Source organism: Drosophila serrata, unplaced genomic scaffold (genome assembly GCF_035046125.1).
Source record: "Drosophila serrata isolate PLE 108 unplaced genomic scaffold, ASM3504612v1 contig_209, whole genome shotgun sequence".
Lineage (NCBI taxonomy): Eukaryota > Metazoa > Arthropoda > Insecta > Diptera > Drosophilidae > Drosophila > Drosophila serrata.
Genome location: NW_028257107.1, coordinates 1 through 27,422, shown reverse-complemented (window position 1 = coordinate 27,422; position 27,422 = coordinate 1). Strand labels below are relative to the sequence as shown.

The 27,422-nt window shown below is 41.3% G+C and overlaps 3 protein-coding genes and 1 long non-coding RNA gene across 9 annotated transcripts in view; 1 reads left to right on the top strand and 3 right to left on the bottom strand.

Moving 5' to 3' along the window:
- The window catches only part of LOC110185353 (putative ATP-dependent RNA helicase Dbp80), a 68,251-nt gene extending 53,573 nt beyond the window's left edge, over positions 1 to 14,678 (bottom strand). The window contains exon 1 of the mRNA XM_086829501.1: positions 14,563 to 14,678. Within this exon, the coding sequence (XP_086685627.1) occupies positions 14,563 to 14,663 (101 nt within the window). The 5' untranslated portion in view covers positions 14,664 to 14,678. The remainder of the gene's footprint in view (positions 1 to 14,562) is intronic.
- LOC110185354 (uncharacterized) lies at positions 9,549 to 14,402 on the top strand. Of its 6 annotated transcripts, none has more exons than XR_002319753.2 (5): positions 9,549 to 10,124; positions 10,175 to 10,657; positions 10,721 to 11,514; positions 13,069 to 14,205; positions 14,268 to 14,402. It is a non-coding gene; the product is annotated as an uncharacterized LOC110185354 (long non-coding RNA). The 6 variants fall into 6 exon arrangements; XR_015270904.1 differs by having other exon boundaries at positions 10,721 to 14,110; positions 14,177 to 14,205; positions 14,268 to 14,396; XR_015270903.1 differs by having other exon boundaries at positions 10,721 to 14,110; positions 14,174 to 14,205; positions 14,268 to 14,396.
- A 7,278-nt stretch (positions 14,679 to 21,956) lies between the features above and the next one.
- On the bottom strand, positions 21,957 to 23,800 carry LOC147644228 (uncharacterized). Its single transcript, XM_086829503.1, has 2 exons — positions 22,337 to 23,800; positions 21,957 to 22,160 (listed from the first exon to the last, which is right to left on the bottom strand). Exons 1-2 carry the CDS (start codon positions 23,798 to 23,800, stop codon positions 21,957 to 21,959), a joined length of 1,668 nt encoding a protein of 555 aa, XP_086685629.1.
- A 921-nt stretch (positions 23,801 to 24,721) lies between these two features.
- On the bottom strand, positions 24,722 to 25,708 carry LOC147644227 (uncharacterized). Its single transcript, XM_086829502.1, has 2 exons — positions 25,604 to 25,708; positions 24,722 to 25,552 (listed from the first exon to the last, which is right to left on the bottom strand). Exons 1-2 carry the CDS (start codon positions 25,706 to 25,708, stop codon positions 24,722 to 24,724), a joined length of 936 nt encoding a protein of 311 aa, XP_086685628.1.
- Positions 25,709 to 27,422: the final 1,714 nt, after the last annotated feature.

The following is a 27,422-nucleotide window of genomic DNA, read 5'->3' as shown; positions in this document are numbered from 1 at the left end:
ACTTCGATCACTAGAAATTAATACAATATAAGCAAGAAAGGAAGCTAACTTTGGCACGCCGAAGTTTATATACCCTTGCAGATAGAACTTCGATGACTAGGAATGCATTCAATATAAATTATATATATTTATGTTAAACAAGAAAGGAAGCTAACTTCGGCACGCCGAAGTTTATATACCCTTGCAGATAGAACTTCTATGAATAGGAATCCATACCATATAAATTATATATATTTGTGTTAAAAAACAATGAAGTAATCCTGCTTTCATTTCATTCACCTATACATATTATATTTGCAGCTTTTCATTCACAGATTTGCAATTTTCTTCTACATCAAACGATAGTTTGTATGGCACATATATGATATAGTCGTCCGATTTTCATGAAATTTGAAACAAAATTTAAGACTTATATAAAATGGCTATACCTCAAATTTGATGAAAATCTGTTGAAAACTGAAAAAGTTATAATTTTTAATTTTATTAATTTCTCGATCGTTCCTATGGGAGCTATATGATATAGTAGTCCGATTTTAATAAAATTTTACACAAAATTGTAGAGTATAGTAAAATGGCTATATCTCAAATTTGATTCAATTCTATTGAAAACTGAAAATGTTACAATTTTTTTTGTAAAAATTTTCCGATCATTCCTATGGCAGCTATATGATATAGTCGTCCGATCCGCCCCGTTCCGACATATATACGAGTGAGAGTATATAGAAGGCTAACTACAAAGTTTCATTCAGATAGCTTCAAAACTGAGAGACTAGTTTGCGTAGAAACGGACAGACGGACAGACGGACAGAAGGACAGACGGACAGACGGACAGACGGACATGGCTAGATCGACTCGGCTGTTGATCCTGATCAAGAATATATATACTTTATATAGTCGAAGGTGCCTCCTTCACTGCGTTGCAAACTTCTGACTGAAATTATAATACCCTGCAAGGGTATAAAAACAATGAATACCTGCTTTTATTTCATTCACTAATACATATTATATTTGCAGTTTTACATTCACAGATATGAATTTTTCTCCACATCTAACGATCGTTTGTATGGCACCTATATAATATAGTCGTCCGATTTTCATAAAATTTGACATAAAATTTAAGACTGATATAAAATGGCTATATCTCAAATTTGATGAAAATCTGCTGAAAACTGAAAACGTTATAATTTTTCTCGCGTTAAATTAAAATTCTCGAAGCGAAGGCTTCTTAATGGAAACAGTGTTGGTGAATGTTAATTGTATTAATTTCTCGATCTTTCCTATGAGAGTTATATGATATAGTTGTCCAATTTTCATAAAATTTTACACAAAATTGTAGAATAGTATGAAATAGTTATATCTTAAATTTGATTAAATTCTGTTGAAAACTGAAAATGTTATAATTTTTTTTTGTAAAAATTTTCGATCATTCCTATCGCAGCTATATGATATAGTCGTCCGATCCGGCCCGTTCCGACATATATGTATTTACAGTTTTACATTCACAGTTTTGCATTTTTCTCTAAATCTAATCATGGTTTGTATGGCAGCTATATGATATAGTCGTCAAAATTCTAGAAAAATAAAAATAAGGGCTATATCTAAAAATTGATGAAAATTGTTGAAAATTGAAAAGGTTATAATTTTTAGTTAGATTATGGCAGATATATGATATAGTCCGATTAAAAAAGAAATTACACAAAATTGAAGAATAATATAAAATGGCTATATCTTCAATTTGATGAAAATCTGTTGAACTGAAAAAGTTATAGGTCTCAACTATATTAATTTCTCGATATATACGAGTGAGAGTATATAGAATACTAACTACAAAATTTCATTCAGAACTGCTTCAAAACTGAGAGAATAGTTTCCATAGAAAATCGACTCGGCTGTTGATGCTGATCAAGAATATGTCTACTTTATATGGTCGAAGGTGACTCCTTCACTGTGTTGCAAACTTTTGAGTGAAATTATAATACGCTGCAAAGGGATAAAAACGACTAAGACTACACAAGAGCTACGTCAGTGGAAGAGTTCCTGGAGATCCTGCTGGATACCATTTTCCAGAAACAAAAGAATAATGGAAAACACAGGACAGACCAACAGCTACAAGTCAAAGAGATCGTTACCATAAAAAGCATTCACTGAGCAGAAAAAGCAGACATATCCAAGCCAAGGATAAGAAGCCGATTAGCCCGACTTCATTCTTTACGAACAATACGCTTGTACAGACTGAGATTGATCGGTATGTACAAATAACAAAGAAAGGAAGATAACTTCGGCACGCCGAAGTTTGAATACCCTTGCCGATTCCAATTCGATCATTAATAAGTATTACAATATAAATTAAACATATTTCTGTTAAAAAGTCCTAATTCCTACTTTCATGACAGTCACCTATAATTATTGTATTTACAGCTTTAAAATTTACAGTTTTAAATTCACAGCTTGGCATTTTCATCTAAATTTGACGATAGTTTCTATGGCAGCTATATGATGTAGTCTCCCGATTTTCATAAAATTAAAAAAAAATTATAGAGTAATATAAAAAGACCATATCCCAAATTTGACTAAAAACCTATTTAAAACTGGAAAATTAAAAATTTTATTTTTAAAAATCGTTCTGATCGTTCCTATAGGAGCTATATATTATAATCGTCCGATTCGGCCCGTTTTAACTTATATAAGAGTGAGAGTATATAGGAGACTAACTGCAAAGCTTCATTCAGATATCTTCAAAACTGAGAGACCAGTTTGCGTAGGAACGTACAGACGAACAGCAAACTTCTGATTGAAATTATAATACGCTGCAAAGGTATAAAAAGAAAGGTTAACCCACAAATATCGTAAACTAAAACTTTCCAAAAGTATCTAAAGCTTTAGGTAACACTACCACAGGAACACTCGAAAAGAGATTTGCCATAATTCGTGAGGTCCAAGAAGGTTAGGGTCAAACATCTCAACTGTTGAAAGCTTCAAAGCCTCCTTCTATCTTCATTAGGACACACAACTGTTCCGATCTTATAAATATTCTTTTAAAACGTTATTGGGTGTAATAACTTCATTATAACTATCCTAAATAAACCCGAAACAAAACTCCAGATCAACCATAAGGACAACTTCCGTTCTGTAACGAGATACCTTGACAATTAACTTATAATTTATTATGCTGACCAACTAAAAGTAGAAAAAACAAAACAAAAAGAAAGGAAGCTAACTTCGGCACGCCGAAATTTATATTCCCTTGCAGATAGAACTTCGAGGACTAGGAATCCATACAATATTAATTATATATACTTATGTTATAAAACAATGAAGTAATACCTGATTTCATTTCATTCACGTATACATATTATATTTGCAGTTTTACATTCACAGATTTGCATTTTGCTCTACATCAAACGATCGTTTGTATGGCACCTATATGATATAGTCCTCCGATTTTCATGAAATTTGACACAAAATTTAAAGACTAATATAAAATGGCTATACCTCAAATTTGATGAAAATCTGTTGAAAACCGAAAAAGTTGTAATTTTTAATTGTATTAATTTCTCGATCGTTCCTATGGGAGCTATATGATATAGTAGTCCGATTTTCATAAAATTTTACACAAAATTGTAGAGTATAGTAAAATGGCTATATCTCAAATTTGATTCAATTCTATTGAAAACTGAAAATGTTACAATTTTTTTTGTAAAAATTTTCCGATCATTCCTATGGCAGCTATATGATATAGTCGTCCGATCCGGCCCGTTCCGACATATATACGAGTGAGAGTATATAGAAGGCTAACTACAAAGTTTCATTCAGATAGCTTCAAAACTGAGAGACTAGTTTGCGTAGAAACGGACAGACGGACATGGCTAGATCGACTCGGCTGTTGATCCTGATCAAGAATATATATACTTTATATAGTCGGAGGTGCCTCCTTCACTGCGTTGCAAGCTGCTGACTGAAATTATAATACCCTGCAATGGTATAAATATATATTTGATTGTCCCTGTAGCGCAAATAACTGTATGCCTAAAAGAAAAAGGCTTAAGTAAGGCTTAAAGGCTTTATAACGTCGACAAGTTATAACGCAAAGCGTCCCCACTAAGGTTATTGGCTTATCAATCACAAATGTCCACATGTACGTGAAAGTAAAAACGGAGAGTCTCAATTTTAATCGTTTCAATTAGTTGAAGTTACGGCTCGTTTGACCATTCTTCCAGCTACTTATTTTGGAAATCTGCGTCATATGCATAAGTACGGTTAAGATGCGCTGACGTACGTGCGCAATACGAGATGGCCAGAAATTTTGAATTTGTTAGTGCCAGGACAAAAACCCAGCGATCGACCTGACATCATTGCACGAGTATTCAAAAAAGATTGGAGTACTTATGGATTACATCGCTAAGCAGAATGTTTTGTGGTGGAGTTCGATTCAATGGCAAAAACGTGGTGTACGCAAATATTTTGGTTTAAATGCTCGACAACATCCGACCAAATAAAATTGATGCAATTATTTCTGCCGAAATACCTGATCCGCGTACTGATGCGGAGCTACATTTCGTTGTGACAACGAACATCCATGCCCATGATTCATGGCCCTAGTGAAATTAGAGACAAAATATATATGGAAAAAGGGAAATGCACAGGACGTTTTCCCAGTTCATTTGTGTCTAGCACAATCAGTGGACATGACGGATACCCATTGTTTCGGCGTCGCTCTCCAAATGATAACGGCAGGAGGATAACGGATGCTAATGGAGACCATGTCGATAACAGCTGGATCTTTCCATATGCCCGCTCTTCTTTGAAAACTTTTGTAGCTTACTGCAATGATGAGTACTGCAACTCCATCAAATCCATCAAATGTTGCAAAAATGTAAAAAAAAAGTTCGACATGGCAATGTTTGGCATTGATGATTCAAATGCAAACGATGAGGTGATACGATTTCAACTTGTACATATCGTGAGTTGTTTGAAGTCTATTTCGCGGCTCTTTTCATTTCTGATTCATGAACGTTACCCGACTGTTGCACATTTATCGGTTCAATTGAAGAAATAGCATAACGGCCACCAGCGGCAACGCTGACAAATTTCTTTTCTGCATGCAAAAATCGTACTATATTTTGAAATGTCCCGATGCTATATATGGAAGGCTGCCTGAAGAAATGTGAAGCTCTTGCTGGCTTCGCTGATGTCTTTTCGACTGATGCCCTTAAACGAATATTCACAGTTCATTCACGCCAAGATCAATGCTTCTATCTATGTTTGCGTTCGGTGAACATATGGGGCCCGTTTTTCAATACAACTGTTTCTACAAATCAAATTCGAACATTGTTTGCGAAATCAAATCATCTGTCGAACCCAGTTGAGTTGTGGGACAAATACAAGCAAGAGATGGCTGATGACATTTTCCACAGAGTTTGTACTACTTCTTCTAATTATACCCTTGCAGGGTAATATAATTTCAGTCAGAAGTTTGCAACGCAGTGAAGGAGGCAAGTCCGACCATATAAAGTAAATATATTCTTGATCAAGATCAAAAGCCGAGTCGATCTAGTCCGTCTGTCCGTCTGTCCGTCTGTCCGTTTCTACTCAAACTTATCTCTCAGTTTTAAAGCTATCTGAATGAAACTTTGCAGTTAGTCGTCTATATACTCTCACTCGTATATATGTATGTCGGAACGGGCCGGATCGGACGACTATATCATATAGCTGCGATAGGAATGATCGGAAAATTAAAAAAAAAAAATAGCATTTTCAGTTTTCAACAGAATTTAATCAAATTTGAGATGTAGCCATTTCATATTATTCTAAAATTTTGTGTAACATTTTATAAAAATCGGACTTCTATATCATATAGATCCCATAGGAAGGACTCGATTAATACAATTAAAAATTATAACTTTTTTCAGTTTTCAACAGATTTTCATCAAATTTGAGATATTTATATTAGTTTAATTTATATTAGTTTTAAATTTGGTGCCAAATTTTATGAAAATCGGACGACTATATCATATAGGTGCTATACAAACGATCGTCATATGAGAAGGGAAAATATGTATAGGTGAATGAAATGAAAGCAGGCATTACTTCATTGTGTTTTAACATAAATATATATAATTTATATTGTATGGATTCCTAGCGTTCGAAGTTCTATCTGCAAGGGTACATTTACTTTGGCGTGCCGAAGTTAGCTTCCTTTCTTGTTTCGATCTTGAAATTAATGATAAATTGCTCAACAAAGCGTTAATTCTGATTAAAGACATGATGGTGCTCACGTGCGGTAGTCCGCTTCCGAGATTTGGAATGCCAGCATCAAATGGTTCAATGCGCGATGCATTCAATCGCGGGTTTCAATGGGAGCAAGCCTGTGTTGTTGATGATGGAATGAGAGTCATTTAATCGATCCTTCCTACTCTGGGAAAATTCATTCATTAATTTCGTTGATTCTGGCAACTATTCAGCCGAGAACACTAATAGCGTTCCATCATCTGGTATTGCTGCCCCATTATTAGAAGGTAGTCGTATCAAACTTGCACAATGACCAAAAATTCGGTGACAACAAATTAATTAGAGAAAGTAAAATTCTTATTTAGAATAATTGGGATTCGGATTGCCAGGAGCCAAGACTTCTTGGGCACTGTACTTAAGGTAGTAGCAGGCATCCTAGATGGCTCCAACTTCGAAATGTTAAAAATTTCCGAGTCACTAGTCACTATCATTGATACACAAACGCAAATAAAATTAATAAATTAATAGAGACAGTTAAGATTATAAAAGCAAAACAAAATATAATATTATTACCTCAAAAATAACAAACAAAAATAACAAAAGGTTAGGGAATAAACCATCCGCGCTTTACACATAAGGGCGTATACAAGCTGACATACGAACGTCTGTCCTTATTCGAGGGAGGGTGGTCCATAAGGACAACCTTAGGTAAGTCCATATCAATTCATATTCTTCTTTCATGAACCCTACATTTACACCATTTTATGCACAGTAGATTTAATCTCTCGCCTTCTTACAGGATCGCGGGAATTATATTAATAACGTTAGCCGTAGTTAGCGCTAGAGTGACGGACTACTATCATGCCCAATATATCCCAATCACGGACGCGGTTGCACTAGTGTGGGAAAATATAAACTTGCTTCGAAACTCAAGTAATTTGTCAGAATTCTCAGCAATTATAGAAGAGACCACTAGGTTGTCCAGTTTGTTCCCATAGTCACACATGCGCAAATTGTAATACATCGATCCCGACCATCTAAGAAGTTTATTTGTCAGTGTTAAAGGCACACCGTAGGATTGTCAGGAGCCTAGACTTCTTGGACACTGCACTTAAGATAGTAGCAAGCACCCTGGATGACTCCGACTTCGAAATGTTAAAAATTTCCTAGTCACGCTTAAAAGAATCTAATAACAAACATGCTATCATTAATACAAACATTAATGAATTAATAGAGACAGTTACGTATATAAATGCAAATCAAAATAATATGGTTGACACTCCACACTTATACGAGGCCCTTCTGGCCAGAAATATAATATTATTAGCTGAAATTACAAATTTTATGCTCACAGTCACATAAGCCAACGCTATCATAATGAACCCAGCTATTTTTATCACACTGATTTGAAGTCTGTATACAATATATTGATTGATCACCCCACAGAAATTTCCATTATTAACCTATTAGAGGCGTCTACCACTAGGATATTTCAGACCGATAGTATTATCCATGTGCTAATCGCATATTCTAATATTAAAATCTAATAGGGTTACAATTTCGCACCATTCTGCAACTAAAGGAGAAAACTGTAGCCAAATGCAACAACGACGTCCTAGCAGTCACAAATTGCGTACCAACAACATCGTTCTGCAAACTGGCGGCCCACGATACTTGTGCTCGAGGTCTACATGCGGGGACTACTCCAAGATACGAAACGCAGGCTAGCCATTTGAACCCCATCACACTGGTAGTCGACGGAGTTATAATAATTAACGAGTGCCCAGCCAAAGTCAGCATTGTCGACGGCCACGAGAAACCTACGAAGGGCTCACATTTGATTACGTCGAGCGGGTGGCTTTCATAAATTGTACGAAATACCTAAACCAACGTGAAGCCATTAGGAAAGCGCCGGGCATGGCGGCATCCTAGTTGTTAGTTGTTGATTGGCCACGATCCTATGGTAAGCATTCCAACATTCTCCAACGAATTAACAACCAAAACTTGGAGATTATTCAAGGGCTTAAGGAGGAAGTGAAATTGGCTGGAATTACCAACATCTCGTTTACGGTCAGCGTGGCAGTCAGCATCTTAATCAGCTGCTGTATCCTACTCAGTCTAATCTTGAGAAGTAGACGAGACGCACGGCAGATTCAACAAGTCGTTGACAAGTTCCAGAGGACGATCATACTTCTAAGGGAAGAGTAGTAATACCGTTATTGAGTAACAAATAGGTCGGTATAAATTTTGGGTGATTTTTGGATCACCCTAATATATATAAAAACATGCAGATTCAGCTTAAACGTTTTTAGGGGCGGTGCCTGGTTCCTATTGGTTTTTGGTATGGTGAAATGTGCTGTTTTTACTAGGGTCAGCTCTTTGGCTTGACGAGCGGTCGGCGTGCCGATGCCTGTTTTAAGATGCTAGGTCCTAGATAGGCGTCAGGATTGTTTGGTGATATTTTGGTTTTTTTCTTAGCAGGTACTTTCTGCAACACTAATTAGAGATTGCAGATTTTTGAGCCTAAAACACTTTATCGCATTTAATATTAATATTTAGTTTTAAGAGGTGGGCAAACGTTTTTTTTTTTAATATTTAGTTTAAAGGGGGCAGATTTAGCAGTTGTTCGCACCAAAAGGGGGTCTATTCTCGAAATGACCTGTCTCTCCCCCTCTTTCTCAGTCCAAAGAGCGTTCAATCAGCTCGCCCAAGTTATATAATAAATATCCGACGCACATCTCGTAAAACACTGAAAAGTTCTCGTGAATCAGTTTTGGGGCAAAGGATACGATAAAGTTTTAAGAAATACATTTTTTGACAGTACAATTTTTTAAATACATAAAAATAATGTTTCCCAAAGTGAAAAAAAAGGTTAAGATTTCCTAAAAAAATTTTATTGATTAAAAAAACTTTAACGTTAGAAGTAAACGGACATTAATTTTTCTTTAAGCTGTCATTTCTTGGGTACTATTTGGATAATGGTTGCTCGCTCGATCTTTGTTTCGTCTCTGATCCTGCGAGAGTCCGTTTAGCAAGGGTGGCGCCTCTGACGCAGCCCGAAGATCCGTATCATCAAAATTTCGATGTGACTCTTGATATTGGGTCTGACTTACACAATATATCTGTCCAGCCAAAAAAGTCCTTGAAGCTGCATCAACGTATAATGCATTTCTGGCGGCAAATTGTGTTTTTAACTTGCCTTTCTTCAATTAGCTTTTCGAAGAATGCCACGTTTGGTTTGTAGTTTACGAAAACATTTAAAAATTATCAACTTTAATCTTGTCACCTTTTTGCAAGAGAGCAAGAACTTATTCATTGCCAGGTTCTGGTTAAGTCTGTAGGTTATGAAATTTCGCCAGTCATTTGGGCAAATCCCTCCCAAAATTGGTTTCTTTTCACTTTCCCGATCAATTTGCAAGAGAGCAAGAACTTATTCATTGCCAGGTTATGGTTAAGTCTGTAGGTTATGAAATTTCGCCAGTCGTTTGGGCAAATCCCTCCCAAAATTGGTTTCTTTCTTTTTACTTTCCCGATCAATTTGCAAGAGAGCAAGAACTTATTCATTGCCAGGTTATGGTTAAGTCTGTAGGTTATGAAATTTCGCCAGTCGTTTGGGCAAATCCCTCCCAAAATTGGTTTCTTTTCACTTTCCCGATCAATTTTCTGGCAGTATAAAAATATGTTATTTCAATTAAAACTACAAGAATTTATATATACAACAGATTATAATTGTGTTTTTATTTTGAGAAATCCGAGGTTTCATCCAGAATTATTAAAAAGTACAAAGCACGTTGGATGAATATTGTCAATCAAAATGGACGAGCTCGTATTATGAAATGTTACCAAAATTTCCTGATAAATCTGTATATTATCCGCCAAACCTGGGTCGAAAGCGAGTATAATTACTAAAAAACATCCTTAACGTTTCTTAATATCCAAATCTAAGCATCAGGGGGATGCACCCCATCAACAACCTGGTGTCTCCTTTGCCAACGCTCTTCGCTACCCTGGAATCTCACAAACATCTACCGCTTAGCCGGCAGCACTGCGTCCACAGCCACAGCCATCTATACCAAAGCTGAATAATTTTCCGCTCTTAAGACAAAACAGCCAAACAACTCAAACTTCTACACAGCAAAACCAAACTCTTCTAAGCGGTTTTGAATTTACATTAGCTATTCTTACAAACATCATGATGTCGATCCAAAGTTCCCGTCAAGAACTACTGCGAAACCAAAACCAGAATGGAACTGCTGATCAAACAAAAGTCTGTATAAATAGACTCTTTAAGAATATGCTTCTGGAACGCATTCGGCGTTTCCCGGCACAAAAACGAACTTTTGCAGCCTACTCTCTGAAACCCATCTAAGGAATAAAAACTACTTCCATATCATCGGCTATATGTTCTACGTGACCAACCACCCGGACGGTAAATCACACGGAGCTACCGGTATACTTACAAAAACAACGCTTAAAGAATCATCATTTGCAGACATTCGCTACAAACTACCTGCAGCCCAAATCTCTACGTATAAACCTAACTTGTCTCACCAGATAGGCCCACATACTAGAGTGCAGATCCAAATGAACAACCAGACATTATCGATTTTGCCGTAATTAGAAGAGTTTCGCATAGGCTGATAAAAGTAAAAACTTTAGAAGAGCTAACATTGGACCAGTCTCCAGTTCTTCCCTGTATATGTGACCAGCCGCTGCCTCTGGGACGCCCTCAACATCTAACATCAAACAAAACAAACTGGCTGAAATACAAAATATATGTAAGTGCACGCATCGAACTTGATTCTGAAATTTCCTCCGAATCTGACATTGATAAGATAAGATAAGCACCTCTCGGATCTATTGTCCTATTCCGCCAAACATTCTAAGCCTAAACCCTCGGCAACAAACCCTCTAAGAATTGAACGCTTAAGTTCCCAGATCGAGTCTCTCCTACTTGAAAACTGGCAGACTCATCGGTCCCCAGCTACAAAGCAAAGACTAAAAGCAAAAGACTAATGCATCTCGAAAGTTGTCGACGGCCCTCTCTACCAAAAAGAACCATGCAGCAGGAGTACCCCAAAAAAGTATGCTTGGACCAATCTTGTACATTCTTTACACGGCAGACATTTCGACAAGCCGTCAAACCCTCATCTCAACCTCCGCTGACGACACTGCCATTATTAGCCGCTCGAAATCCCTAAACACACAACAGCACATTTAAAAGAGCACCTGGTAGCTGTAGAAAAATGGCTAGCAGACTGGCGGATCAAAGTTAACGGCAAAAGTGTAAGCACATTACATTTACATTAAACTTGTCGAAATGCCCACCACTGCCCTATGTGGAACTTGACCCGTTTTCGTGATAAAAATTAGGAAGGTATTTTAGAAAAGTCAACGCCCCCCTCCGCCCACAGAAATCGAAAAAAAAAGCAAATATTTAAGGGGGTACCCACCCTGACATTTAAAAAAACAAATAGATTTTTTTTACTTAATTTTGAGGCCGATATTCTTACGATCATTTTATAAAAATATCTCATTACCTAGGGATTCAACAGTCATTATAAGTGAGCGCTTCTGGTATACCTTAGAGTACTTTCTTTATCTTCTTGTGCGTTTTACTAAAAAATATGTTTTTTAAAGCGGTGTACATGATTTCTCAAAAACTGTTGGACCAAATCTATCTTAAAATTTTTAACACATCTTTTCTATAACGTCCTCTATTGAATGACGTAGGTATACATTTTTAAAAGAAAAATTTCGTATAATAAAAATTTTTTTTTTCTCTTTCAATAAGTATTTTTTATTTTAACATATGTACTTTGATGTACTAATAAATAAAAGGTTGTATTTTTAATAACTTTGTCAAAATAAAATTTTTTAAAACCCTCAAATTTTCAGGCTGGTCTACGTTCAGGGTGGTCTACCCCCTTAAAGCAATTAGAAATTAAATTAAATTAAAGTTAGAGACCCCAATTTTGGAACACAGGATGAATGTCCTATTTCAAATGTTGTTGCCCTATTTTAAAATTGAATTTATTCAAGAAAAAATTAATTTTTTTTTGATTATTCTATGTACTCATTTTCAACTTCATCGTTGTGTTCAATTTCATTATTATTATAAAAAAAATATGTATTGTCGACTTCCCTTACGTCGGTATCAGTTTTAACGGTTTACAAAACCGTATATTCTGCTGAGTTTGTTTGTTATTAAATATATTTTCGTACGAATTGAAGCTCCCTTGCTTACGCCACACTTCTAGCAGTTCAGCATTGTTGCTCAGGATGTTGCTTTTAAAAAATTTTAATTAGGGGAAAAAAAAACGCACAATGAGAATACATATTTTGAATTATATTATATATGGACACTCACTGATACAATTTGAACCTTTTTTTAAAACCCTTTGGAAAGTTCAACTTTCTTTCCAAAAGTAACAAGGGGACACCATTTACTAAACATACAAATTGTAAGAAAAATACGAACGAAACACGCCACATATTAGTATCCACACATAGTACTAACCGAATGAATTAATATTTATTTTGAGTTCGATTATTTAACGATTTTTTGTCAGAGATATGCCAATTTGAAAGTGCACCGTCAAAGTCAACCTTTAAGATAGCACGTGGTGTTCGCTTGCAACAGCTGACTTTAACAGTTGTTATTTTAACACTGAACTGTTAAGTTAACATTTTAGGCATGTAACATAGAAGTTTGATCATTTCTTAACATGGTATCATTGAAAATACGGAAATTTGGATACTCGCGAAAAATGAGTTTGGCCACGAAAACGGGTGAAATTCCACATAGTGCACTGGCGCTTAATAACAAGCATCTTCCAGAAGCAGACGAATTCACATAACTTGGCATACATTTAGGCAGGAGGTTACCTCGAGAAAGAATTTAGAAGCAATGAAGTCCGATTTAAAAATAAAGGGCACCAGCCTTCACTGGCTCATGAACCTTCCCACCTTACACTTCAATATAAAGTGATACTGTATAATCCGTGCTTAAAGCCGATCTGGACCTACGGTTCCGAGCTCTGGAGAAACGTAAGCAGCAGCAACATAGAAATTATTCAAAGAGTACAATCAAAGCCCCACGAAAAATAATCGGAGCCCCCTGGTACATCCGCAACGCAAACATTCAGAGAGACCTGGATATATCCCGTAAAAGAATAAATTATTTCTAGGAAAATTAAATATGAAACCAAATTATCAAATCACGCAAACCTGACAACTCAACCGGCTATGCTATCATTTCCGTCAACAGCGGAATAATTTCCCATCCATTTTTAATAACATAAATTAACGTAACATAGATTAAGATCTAAAAACTTTCTGTTAGTCCTATAAATTAGAACAAAATACAAAAAAAGGATTTTTCCAAAAGTATTATTTGCCGTCTCGTTGCAATTTTGTAATAAAAGGGAAAGGCTCCGAGTACTGGCTCTAATTAGATGTAACATGGAAGTGCAAAATGATTCAGCGAAGCTATAAGCTTCCAGACCAAACCTTCAGAAAGGCGGGCAAAGTGTCCAAAAAGAGTCGTGCGAAGTCCCAAGCGAGTTAGCAAGACGACTAGGCGATGAACCATAATAATGGATGGAGAGTAGGGTCAATGTAATCGAGGCCTCGTGACGCTGTCATAAAGCGGGCTGTGGAACCTGCGTAGTGTCACTAAATCAAGTCCTAACATTAAGGACTATTTTATGCTGTAGGTGACTATAGGCAGCGTTGAGAGTTTAGAAGCAAAAGCATCGAGAAGGTCCTCGGTGCAATCTTTAGCACTGGAACCAAAAACCTAAATATTTGAAAGGGTGATCTTAACGTGTACAGCAATCAAACTAGTCCCTTCTTGGCTATAGGAAGTGGTGGTCAGACGGTAAGACCGCAGAAGTGATATCCAGGAAGCTGCTGAATACAAATGACTGAAGCATTATCTCAGCAGATTACTGACGACCTTCTGACATTCAAGGGGTGAGACACTCGGGTTACGTGCTTGGTCCACACCAATTCTAAATATACTTTGCTGATTATAGCCATCCACGGTCCACTCATGGAGCTTAGAAGAAACAGTGCATTACTTTTATCCAGCGAAAAGCTCAAGTATTCCGACAACAGGACCCATAATTTCCGATTTCTACAGTTTTTGTCGGTATTTCTGCTTCTTAAAGGTTGGTAGTATAGGTAATAAAAAAAAATTTGAATAATTCTAACAATAATTAGAATACTCTTTGTAAAGGTATAAACGTAAGAGAATCAATCAATTATAGATTTCCTGAAATTATTTAGTTTAATTTTGAATAATTGTTTTAATGTAGAAATAATTAATACCTTATTATAGTTGGTTCGCTTACTATGAGACGGGCGAAGTCCATTACTTCTTTATCATAAGTTGCAGAAAAAAACAACATCTGGCACACCGGGCTTAGCATTCTGTAAGATACATTTAAATTTATTTAAAAAAATATACAAAAATTATTTAATAATACCATGATAAGAAACATTGAGTTATAAGATTATATTATAAATATTATTGTTCTTAATAAATTTTCAGATGGTTTTTACGGAGCCTAGCTAGAGGAACCCAGTGGCTCAACAAAAGACATAAGTTAACTGAGCAGAAATAGTCTAAGATGTCAAAATAGATGTGTTAAGTAGAAACCTGTGCGCTACTCCTGTAATTAAGCTGCCCCGAAGACTCAGTAGTTAAAAATGCAGTAACTTTTTAAATAATACCAAGTTATCATACGCCCATTAAAAATAAAATGGTCATCGGTTAAGCGGTTCATCTTATTTTTTCTCGTTTTCTATAACATATTTATTCAATAACCCTTTTTGGACCATTTTGCCAATTTAATATTTTTTCAGATGGGAATTGTGCTGTCAAATTGAAACTTTTTTAATGTTACACATAGAACATTTTCTCAATAATTCGGAGAATATAATCAGTTAATTGGCCAAAACCATCTTAAGAATTTAGAACAGTCAACGGTCACGTGTTTACTTCGACATGCCAAAGTTTGTATACCCTTGCAGTTTGTAACTTAATTATGGAATCAAAACGGAAATCGATCATTACCAAGCTTAAAAAAGAAACGAAGCTAACTTCGGCACGCCGAAGTTTATATACCCTTGCAGATAAAACTTCGAGGACTAGGAATCAATACAATATTAATCAATATATATATAAATTGCTCTGTTAGTGTCTACTTCCTTTATAGACTTGAAAAGTTCTGAACCCTTTAAGCCCAACTTTTGACGCAACATGCGTTGAGGTTCCAGCTCGGTTATTGTCTACTTTTGATGTTGATAGCTTATCTGCGTTTGCGAATTTATCAGTTTTTTTCGCGTTTCCCCGTGCCCCTACTGCTGCGCCCTCTACAGGCAGCCAGCTGAATCAAAGCATTTCCTGTCAAACATTCAAAACATATTGAAAGAAGAAATTGGAGGTTAAAATTTTATTTTTTTGTTCAGGTTCAGTAAGAAACGAAGTCATGCCACCCAAGAAGTCGAGTTTGGGTCGTCGTACTCGCAATACAGAAGCAAAAAGACGTAAGATTACGAATATGACTGACGAAGAGCGGGCCTCCATCCGAGAGACTGAGCGGCTAAGAGCAATGCAGATGCACAACGCGAAATCAGCAGAAAGACGAGCAGATAGGCTTAAGAGAAAACAATTGAGAGTTAGGCAGTCGCGTTCTGAAGCAACCGATTTGATTCACTCTCAAAATAATGAACGCGACAGGGCAAGGGTAGCAGAAGCTTGGATGCTCCAGGAGGAACGGGGAAAACATTCCTCATTACATTGCTTCTGGCTACGGTTCGAGCTAACAAGGACATAGGTTTAGCTCTTGCTTCATCTGGAATCGCTGCGACATTGTTACCTGGTGGGAGGACTGCTCATTCAGCGCTGAAATTGCCATTGAACATGCAAATCGTCGAGAATCCTACGTGCAACATTTCCAGAGCATCTGGCATGGGAAAAGTATTGCAAAGATGTAAACTCATTGTTTGGGATGAATGCACGATGGCACACAAAAAATCGCTGGAGGCTCTCGATTGATCATTGCGGGATTTGCGTGGAGCTGTCCAACCATTTGGGAATGCGTTAATATTGCTCGCAGGGGATTTCAGGCAAACGTTGCCTGTGATTTCCCGATCGACACCAGCTCACGAGATCAATGCTTGCCTGAAATATTCTATATTGTGGCAACATGTACGTACATTACAGTTGAAGACGAATATGCGTGTCCAGTTACAGAACGATGACTCAGCCGACGTATTCTCACGACAGCTACTGGACATTGGGAACGGAAAGCTGCCAGTCAATGAAACGTCGAGAAAAATAGTATTGCCCGAGAATTTCTGTAATTTAGTTACATCGAAGGAAGGACTTATCCAAAAAGTGTTTCCCGATATCCGAATAAATTATTGGAATCACGATTGGCTCAGTGGACGAGCGATTCTTGCTGCCAAGAACAAAGATGTCTACCAGCTCAATCATGTAATTCAATCCAGCATAGAAAATGACGAAATAACTCATATAACATATAGGTCGATAGACCCCGTTGTGGAGGCAGAGGAAGCAGTTAATTACCCTACGCAATTTCTAAACTCACTTGATCTGCCTGGAATGCCACCACACATATTGAAATTAAAAATAGGTGTGCCGAATATCATGCTCCGGAATATAAATCAGCCGAAACTCTGCAACGGTACGCGACTCGCAGTCAAGGAATTGATGAACAACGTAGTAGAAGCAGTTCAAGAGATTGCAGTTTCCCATTCGTTTGGCGTTCGCAATGACCATTAATAAAGCTCAAGGTCAATCTATGGAGTTGTGTGTTCTAGATTTGGATGCAGATTGTTTTTCACACGGATAATTATATGTTGCGTGTTCCCGTGTAGGAAAACCAGATAGTCTTTATATTTACGCGGAGAATGAAGAAACGAAGAATATTGCATACCCACAAGTATTACAGAATTAAATGAATTTGAAAATTATTTATTTTTGTTTGACTTATTTTTTATGCGTGCAACCACAATATGCCACATAGAAACCTGGCAGGGTACAGCTAGTAATATATATATTTATGTTAAAAAACAATGATGTAATGCCTGCTTTCATTTCATTCCCCTACTCATATTATATTTACAGTTTTACATTCACAGACTTTCATTTTTCCTCTTTATCTAGCGATTGTTCCTATGGGAGCTAAATGATATAGGAATCCGATTTTCATAAAATTTTACACAACATTGTAGAATAATATGAAATGGCTATATCTCAAATTTAATCAAATTCTGTTGAAAACTGACAATGTTATACATTTTTTTGAAAACATTTTCCGATCATTCCTATGGCAGCTATATGGTATAGTCGTCCGATCCGGCCCGTTCCGACTACTAGTGAGAGTATACAGAAGACTAACTACAAAGTTTCATTCATAAAGCTTCAAAACTGGAAGACTAGTTTGGGTAAAAACGGACAGACGGACAGACGGACGGAAGGACAGACAGACAGACAGATAATATGGCAGAAGATATTATAATTCGTATACATAATCTTTTAAAAAATCCCGATTTTTTGGTTACATAATAATATACAATAAAACTTTGATAATAATTGATATGTAATTAAAGATTGGCCTGGTCCAAAAGCACCTCGAACATATTCGTACCGTTGGCGAGTGTGTGCCAGAGTTAGCTGCGCCCCTCCGTGCAGAGTCAAGACATGCGAGTAGCGTATTACCAGTTGCGTAAAATAATGAGAGCATGGAATGATTATTGGATGACGACGCCCAGAATGGCCCAATCGCCCCCATACAAGCTCGAGAGCTTGCTTCTGGAGGGAAGCAGTTTAAAATTTTTTACTGCGGTCAGCACCGATGAGAAAGATTCCCCTTGGAAGATGCGCACGATAGCGAATAGAGCATGGTCAAGCTCTTCAATGCCTAGTGGACCGATGCGCCTCTCTCCTTTCCCGACAGTATTGAATTTGAACCGCAAAACGTATGCTACGACCCGTGCGGCCTGGGTGAAACCCGAAAATCTCTCAACCAATGATGGAAGCGGGACCGCGTGGTGAACGCGTACTTTGTCCGCCATCGCCTCTAGGGAAGCATCATTCATATCGACCTGACCGACCTCCGTCGAAGGCCAGTCACCTTGTAAGCCACTCCGGGCCGCGCCACCACAAGTCGAAGTCCATTAGCTTACCCGGAGTATTCTTCTTGTCGCACGCTACGCTGGGTTCTTGCTAGTCCCTACATGTCCCCATTGCGATGGCGAAGAATGATCCGGAATAAAAGCAACCCTGTTAGCGACGAGAGTCTTCCATCTATTGACGTCCCCGTGGAGCCAATGTAGAAGAATTGTAGCATCCGTCCAGGTTTTGATTAAGAGGTGTTTTATCCACCTACCCGCGGTTAACCATTTCACCAACTTGATAACCAGCACGGCACCACTCAGCTCCGTCCTAGGTATGCTCAATGGTTTTGTAGGAGCAATCTTGGATTTTGCAGCCAACAACGAGACGTAGCACGTTCCATCCTCGTGCTGGAGCCGTAGATAAGTCGCAGATGCATAGAATGTTGAAGACCCGTCACAAAACGCGTGAAGCTAAGCCGAAACTATGGGACCAGGAGAATAAAGAATCCACCGATGTATACTTATCGCCGATCCTAAGCAAGCCGTCATAAAATGCTTGCCACCGTTCCGTAAGCGCATTAGGAACCTCGTCGTCCCAGTCCAGAATTGCCAGAATTGAGCAGAATACTCGCTTTATTGGTATACCATTTTCGCTCATCTTTCGATAATTGTTGAATGACCCTGATGGCCGTGAAGGGCGCAGAAGCAGTTTTGAATGTTAGCGTCGACAATGCGTAAACATAAATTGATCCACCCGCCGCCATAAAATCCGCTGATATTGGGCGTCTTTCGGGTGCACATCAATGGCCCAGTCCAAATGATGTCGTTTAAGGACCTACCATTCCTTGAGGAGGCATCGAAGACGATTCGTTGTTTTGTCGACTGAGGTTCCTTCTTGAAGACAGTATGATGTGGGAGTACACAAGAGGCATCATTCATATTACTGGAAGTATTCCTTACTGAACTGCTTTCACTGTCCACAGCCGGCGCTATTTGCTCGAGCGCGAAGTATTCCTCGATCTCCTCAACATATTTACTCCACCGTTCTGGACTGCCAGACAGATGTCTTTCCAATTGTAGGAACCGATTAAGCGCCATTTGATGGGATCTTCCTAGGACCATGGCTGCAACCAGATAGGTTTTAAAGGGCAACCGTCCTACATAGCGGCCATCCGATCGACGTTCGTAAGTCTTATCAAAAAAGGACTCGGACTCCCTCCGTTATCGTAGGGCGGTCTGGAACTGACTCTACCTCACAGATGCGCCTCAGCCATGCCTCGGTGTCCAAAAGCACTCGATGACAGCGCAACTGGGTTGATTCCCTCACGCCTTCTGCACGTCCAGATAGGATTCATCCGACGGGCGTATTCTGAGCCATGGGCGTGCCAGGCAGTACGATCCTGGTGTCTGGCAACATGATTTGCGCCAACATATCCACTCCTAGAATGAAATCGATTCGCTTAGACCGGGAGTAGTGAGGATCTGCCAACGAGAGCCCTCGAATATGATCCAAACGCTGTGGCGTGAAGCTAAGACTCGGCAGGCAGGAAGTAACCGAAGGGAGAACGTATGCTGAATCGACCTCTAAAGAAAAAGTTGGGTTAATAATATTGCCGATTTCAAAATTGACTGTATACTTGCAACGACAACCAACCCCGGGGCCGACCCCAAAAATGGACGCTCGGGTACTGGCCCGCGTCAGATGCAGGGACTGTACGACGTGCTCAGATACTATAGTCGCCTCAGATCCTTGATCAATGAGAGCATTAATGATGGCTTGCAGCCCGTTGACCGGATTTCGCACGGTGATACGAGCAGTGGCGAGAAGTACGCTCCTCGAAGAAACATTCGGCGACGTTGCCGAATGGCATCTTCAAGATGCGCTTGGGTTTTGACTCGACATTGACCGCCGGCTCTGCTGAGATATGTTCTACGTGGCTGTGGGTGCACTAAGATGCGGCGTTGAAGGCCGGACCGGCTGAGCCATTACTGGGAAGTGCAACAGGGTGTGATGGCGCTGCCCACATACTTGGCAGCTCTTGTTGCTGGTTCAGCGCGGCAGCGCATGTGACTTGCTCAAACAATTAATACATAATTTCGCTCTGCTCACTATATCCTTTCTCTGATAGCAGTTCAAGGCCAGAAAGGCTGTGCAACGACGCAGAATATGGTCGCCCCCACAGTGGTAGCAGGCGCTATTCGCCCGTCCTAAGCGCTCCTGTGCATGCTACGTAATGCGCCAACCAGTGCTGCGATTCCCCGTCCAAGGCTTGAACGCGGCGGAATGCAGCCAGGCAAATATTGACCGTGCTTAACATCGATCTTATTAATTCTGTACTATCTCTTTGCAACCTGGGCAAAGCGTAGATAGCGTTCATGTGGTGAGAAAAGACGAGACGAGGATTATTATACCTTTTAATCATCATTCCCCACGCCACGACGTAGTTTGACTCCATGAACTGCATTTCTCGGATGTCATTATCGCGCCCTAGTGGCAACGACTCTTTGAGAAAGTGTAACCGTTGAACATTACTCAAATTGTTGTTGTTGTGTATGAGGCTCATGAAGGCGTCATAATATCCTGGCCAGCTCACACACTCACCGGAGAACTTGGGAACTGCCATCTGTGGCATATTCAGTCGCACTTCCGGGTCGGCGCCCCCACCTGTTGGGGGCGGCGGTGCCGGAATCTCGAATCCAAGTTTGTCCAAGTCCTCCGCGATGGCGCAATAGGCGTTCATATAGCGCTCTTCAAATTCCGATAGGAAATTTTTCCCGGCATAGCTTGAGCCCGCAAACCCTTCTAGATTCACGATCACGGAATCCGTCTCCCGAAACGCGTTCCTAATTTCTTCCACTTGTTCCAGACCCTTCTTTAGATAAATTCTTGTTTTCCTGGATGGCGAATCCTTCTTAAAATTCTGCAAGACCGATTTGAGAGATTGGTAACGATTTGCCTGCAAATTTGCTAACTGCACCAAAGTCGGAGCCTCCGAATCAGATTTCATGCTGCCGAACGTAAAACAAACTTAGCGCAACTCACCAACCCAAAATCATGTAATTTAAAAATTCGGTAAATTCTTGTCTCGCACGCAACTTGTCCACTTACTCCGTTTACACACAAGATTCCACCCTCCAGAAGCAGCGAAAAACCAAAAAGAAACGTCTCGAAAGTTCCGTGACCTGCAGCTGCGGCGTCTATGTATCGTCGTTTCCTCTCCCGTGTTTCGAGAGGCCGGGAACAAGCGCAGAAGAAAATCGTCTCGACAATTCCGAAAACCGCCGTTGTTGCGCCTATGTATCGCTTTCCTCTTTTCAGGAAATTCGCCGAGCCGACTTGCAAACTTAACGCGGCCGCGATCTAACGAAATCTATTTACACACCAAATTGCCAACTTTAACGTTTTAACTTGCAGGTTCCCCTCATGGGCCACCATGAATAGTTGTGTCCCCTTGTATTATTAGCAAGAGGTCATTGTAAGAGGGGTTCCCAGGCAAGATCAAACACAAAACGAATAAATTCAATATTTAATTTAAGCTTCTATATACAGGCGTGTGTGTGTTAATAATACGGCGTTAGATCGGCGGCGTGCGTTCCTCGTCGTTCGCAAATGCAGACTGTTCTTCTCCTCTCATTCCATCTCTCTCGTATGCACTATCCAACACCGAGCGAGCGACCAGCCGAACGCCGCTCTCCCGCACAATGGGACAAGCGACCAAACCAAACATGCCGCCAGCCAATGCTAGACTAAGCATGAAACATCTCCACTTGTCCAGATCCTGCACGGTGGTAGGCGGGGTAGAATATAGTATGGAGAAATGAGACAAGAAACGTGCGCAAGAAACAATTCATTATGGTTGAGGTGCGCAAAGTGAGAGCTCTAAGAACGTATCGGCAGTGGACAAAGTTTTGACACTGACCGTTTTAAATGGCCTTGCTTGGTTTTAAGCGTTACAACCCGGACCAACGCGTCAGTCCCTGGGTGCAACTCCACAACGCGCCCCAGTAGCCATTGCGACGGCGGAAATCGGTCATCCTTGATGATGACAAGGTCGTGGAACTGAATGCCCTCAGTCTCCTGACACCACTTGGGTCTCTGCTGCAGATTGGCTAGCCAGTCTCGACTCCAAGCCTTCCAGAAATGCCTTATCATCGATTGCTGGACTAGAAACTGCTCCACGAAGGACTTGGACTGAGGTCGATATTCCGGAGGCGCCAGCATGGAGTCTCCAATCAAAAAATGCGCCTGTGTGAACACCTCGAGATCATCTGCATCAGCTGTGAGAGGGCAGAGCGGTCGGGAGTTGAGGCACGTCTCTATGCTTATGAGCACCGTTGACAACTCCTCATAGGTGAGCCTTCGATCCCCAATGACCCTCTTGAGATGATGTTTAACCGCCTTCACATTAGCCTCCCACAGCCCGCCAAAATTGGGCGACTGCGGAGAATTAAAGTGCCAGGTGGTCCGCTGCGAAGCGAGCTTGGGGGCTATGAGCTTCTCATAGTCCTCCTGAAGCTTACCGCAGAATGCCTTCATCAGATTATCCGCGCCGACAAAGTTGGTTCCGTTGTCACTGTAGAGATGTTGAACGATCCCTCGCCGACCGGTAAACCTTCCCAGAGCTAGAAGAAAATGCTCCGTGGTGAGACCTGTTACCGCTTCTAGATGCACTGCCTTTGTTGCAAGGCAAATGAAAACGGCGATGTATCCCTTGTAAACGGCAGTTCCTCGCAACCGCGCTGCCTTCAGATCTATAGCGCCTGTGTAATCAACTCCAGTCGCCAGGAATGGCCGACTAGGGGGGTTCACTCTGTGTATCGGCAAATCTCCCATAAGCTGTGCCGAAGTGATTGGCCGGGCCCGAAAGCACTTCACACATTTCCGTACAATAGATCGCACCGCCTGCCTTCCTGTCAGTATCCAGAACCGTTGGCGAGTGTGCGCCAGAGTTAGCTGCGCACCTCCGTGCAGAGTCAAGATATGCGAATAGCGTATTACTAGTTGTGTAAAATGATGAGAGCTTGGAATGATAATTGGATGGCGACGCTCGTGCGACAGACCAGAATGGCGCAATCGCCCCCTTACTCGCAGTATGCCCTCTACTAAGATCGGTGACAAGCTCGAGAGCTTACTTCTGGAGGGCAGCCGCTTAGAATTTTTTACTGCGGTCAGCTCCGACGCGAAAGACTCCCCTTGGACGATGCGCACGATAGCGAATAGAGCATGGTCGAGCTCTTCGATGCCTAGGGGACCGGTGCGCCTCTCTCCTTTTCCGGCAATATTGGACTTGAACCGAAATACGTACGCTACGACTCTCACGGCCTGGGTGAAACTCGAAAATCTCTCAATCAACGATGGCAGCGGGACTGTGTGGTGAACGCGAACTTTATCCGTCTTCGCCTCTAAGGCGGCATTCATGTCGGCCTGACCGACCTCCGTCGAGGCCCAGTCACCATGACAGCGTGTAAGCCACTCCGGGCCTCGCCACCACAAGCTATAGCCCGCTAGCTCACCCGGAGATAGCCCTCTTGTCGCACAGTCTCCTGGGTCCCGCTAGTCCCTACATGGCCTCATTGTGATGGCGTAGAATGATCCAGAATAAAGGCGACCCTGTTAGCGACGAAAGTCTTCCATCTATTGACGTCCCCGTGTAGCCAATGCAGAAGAATTGTAGCATCCGTCCAGTAAAAGGTCTGGATTGGGAGGTCATTTATCCACCTGGCCGCGGTTAACCATTTCATTTGGTAGGAGTAACCTTTGATTTTGCGGCCAACAAAGAGGCGTAGCACGTTCCATCTTGGTGCTGGAGCCTTAAATAAGTCGCAGCTGCATAGGATGTCGACGACCCGTCACAAAACGCGTGAAGCTGAGCCGAAACTATGGCTCCAGGAGAATAATGAATCTACCGCTGTATACTAATATCGCCGATCCTTAGCAAGCCGTCCCGAAACGCTTGCCACCGTTCCGCAAGCGCATTAGGAACCTCGTCGTCCCAATCCAGAGTTGCCAGAGTTCCGTCTGCATGCGTTTTCTTCGCCATAGTTACGTCCTTCAGTATTAACTTTCCCGAGATGATGACCGGCGCGATGAGACCCAGCGGGTCAAACAGCCTTGCTATGCTCGATAGAATCATCCTTTTGGTTAAGCTATCCGGTATCTCAAAATTGATCCGAAATTTGAAACAGTCCTTATTTGGAAGCCAATACATGTCTACCGCCTCGATAGGATCCGTGGTGTCCCAGTTTAATGGTGTCTGACTGCACTGATGCTCCAACGGAATAGAGAGCAGGATACTCGCTTCATTGCTGGACCATTTCCGCAACTCCATGCGCGCGGATTTTATCGCCCCGCCACCTGGGTCCTCTTGTCTTCCGTCTCTTCTATCGAATGTCCTCCGGAAAGAATGTCGTCCACGTATATCTCATGCATCAACACCTCTTCCGCTTTAGGAAATGAACGCCGTTCATCCTTCGCTAGCTGTTGAATGACCGTGATGGCCGTGAAGGGCGCTGAAGCCGTTCCGAACGTTAGCGTCGACAATGCATAAACGTGGATCGATCCATCCGACGATCCATCTTCCGGGTGCACATCTATGCAGCGATACATTTTCTGTATATCCGCCGTGAAAACGAAACGATATTTCCGCCAATTGAGTATGACTGCCGACATGTCGTTTTGCAGTGTAGGCCCGGTCCACAGAATATCGTTTAACGACCTTCCGTTGCTTGTCCTTGAGGAGGCGTCGAAGACGATTCGCTGCTTTGCCGACTGAGGCTCCTTCTTGAAGACAGCGTGATGTGGGAGTACACAAGAGGTTACATGCATATTAGTGGAAGTATTCTTCACTGAACTACTTTTACTGCCCACAGCCGGCGCTATTTGCTCGAGCGCGAAGTATTCCTCGATCTCATCCATATATTTGCTCCACCGGTCTGGACTGCTGGACAGGCGTCTTTCCAATTGTAGGAACCGATTAAGCGCCATTTGCTGAGATCTTCCTATGACCATGGCTGGGTCCCGATAGGTTTTAAAAGGCAACCGCACTATATAGCGGCCATCCCCTCGACGTACGTAAGTCTTCTGAAAGAAGGCCTCGCACCAGAGGTCCCCCTCCGATAACGAAGGGCGTTCTGGAACTGACTCTACCTCACAGAAGCGCTTCAGCCATGCCTCGGTGTCCAAAAGCACTTAATGACAGCGCAACTGGGTTGATTCTCTCACGCCTTCTGCACGTCCAGAGAGAATCCATCCGAAGTGCGTATTCTGAGCTAAGGGCTCGCCGGGCAGTCCGATCCTGGTGTCTGGCAACATTATTTGCGCCAACATGTCCACTCCTAGAATGAGGTCTACTCGCTTCGACCGGGAGTAGAGACGATCTGCCAACGAGAGCCCTCGAATATGATCTCAAACGCTGTGGGGCGAAGCTAAGACTCGGCAGGCAGGAATTAACCGAAGGGAGAACGCTGAATCAACCTCTTAAGAAAAGATGGGGTTAATAGTAGTGACGATTTCGAAGTTGACTGTATACTTTCAACGGTGACCAACCCCGGGGCCGACCCCAAAAATAGAAGCTCGGGTGCCCGCCCGCTTCAGATGCAGGGACTGTACGACGTGCTCCGATCAGATCCTTGAACAATAAAAGCATTAATGGTGGCTTATAGCCCTTTGACCGGGTTTCGTAAGATGATACGAGCAGTGGCGAGAAGCACATTTCTCGGAGAGACCCTCGACGAAGATGCCGAATGGCTTCTGTAAGATTTGTTTGGGTTTTGATCCGACATTGACCGCCGGCTCCGCTGATATATGTCCTCCATGGCCGCTGGTGCACAAAGATGCGGGCTGGGCCAGCTGCGCCGGTGCGTGGCTCAACAGCGTGTGATGGCGCTGCCCACAGACTTGGCAGCTCTTATTGCTGGTGCAGCGTGACAGCGCATTCGGCTTGCTCAAACAGTTGATACATAATTTCGCTCTGCTCACTATATCTTTTCTCCGGTAGCAGTCCAAGGCCAGAAAGGTTGCGCAACGACGCAGGATATGGTCGCCACTACAATGGTATCAGGCTGTTTGCCCGTCCTAAGCGCTCCTGTGCAGTATGCACTCGCACTCGTTTGTTCGGGTCGGTGGATCCTGGGCCTTTATTGGAGTCGTACGACGAGCTTCGGTTTTCAATCGCATCCATTATGACCAGACGACCATTTTAAAAATTCCAATTCCTTGTAGGTTGGACTCCGTGAGCTGCATTTGACTCTTTGAGGAAGTCTAACCGTTGCACATTACTCTAATTATTGTTGTTTTGTATGAGGCTTATGAAGGCGTCATAGTATCCTGGCCAGCTCACACACTCAACGGAGAATCTGGGAACTGCCATCTGTGGCAGGCTCAGTCGCACTTCCGGGTTGCTAATCCTTCTTGAAATTCTGCAAAACTGATTTAAGAGATTGGTAACGATTTGCCTGCAAATTCGCTAGCTACTCTAAAGTCGGAGCTTCCGAATCAATCTTCATTCTGCCGAACGTAAAACAAACTTAGCGCAACTCACCAACCCAAATAATCATGTAATAAGAAAATGCGTTCGTAAAGTCGGAGCCTCCGAATCAGGTTTCATGCTGCCGAACGTAAAACAAACTTAGCGCAACTCACCAACCCAAATAATCATGTAATAAGAAAATGCGTTCGTAAAGTCGGAGCTTCCGAATCAGTCTTCATTCTGCCGAACGTAAAACAAACTTAGCGCAACTCACCAACCCAAATAATCATGTAATAAGAAAATGAGTTCGTAAAGTCGGAGCCTCCGAATCAGGTTTCATGCTGCCGAACGTAAAACAAACTTAGCGCAACTCACCAACCCAAATAATCATGTAATAAGAAAATTCGTTAAATTTTTGTCTCGCACACAACTTGTCCATTTACTCCGTTTGCACACAAGATTTCACCCCCATGAAGAAGCGAAACAGAAGAAGAAGCGTTTTCGAAAATTCCGTGACATGCAGCTGCGGCGCCTATGTTTCGTCGTTTCCTTTCCAGTGTTTCGAGAGGCCGG

Bases quoted from the DNA above. Each gene is read 5' to 3' on its own strand.
- LOC147644228 (XM_086829503.1), bottom strand. From the start codon at position 23,800: ATGAATGCCGCCTTAGAGGCGAAGACGGATAAAGTTCGCGTTCACCAC. The intron at 22,161-22,336 runs GTAACGCTTAAA...ACCACCGTGCAG, and splicing joins CTGACGCGTTGGTCCGGGTT to GATCTGGACAAGTGGAGATG.
- LOC147644227 (XM_086829502.1), bottom strand. From the start codon at position 25,708: ATGTTGGCGCAAATAATGTTGCCAGACACCAGGATCGGACTGCCCGGC. The intron at 25,553-25,603 runs GTGAGAGAATCA...TTGGACACCGAG, and splicing joins TCTCTGGACGTGCAGAAGGC to GCATGGCTGAAGCGCTTCTG.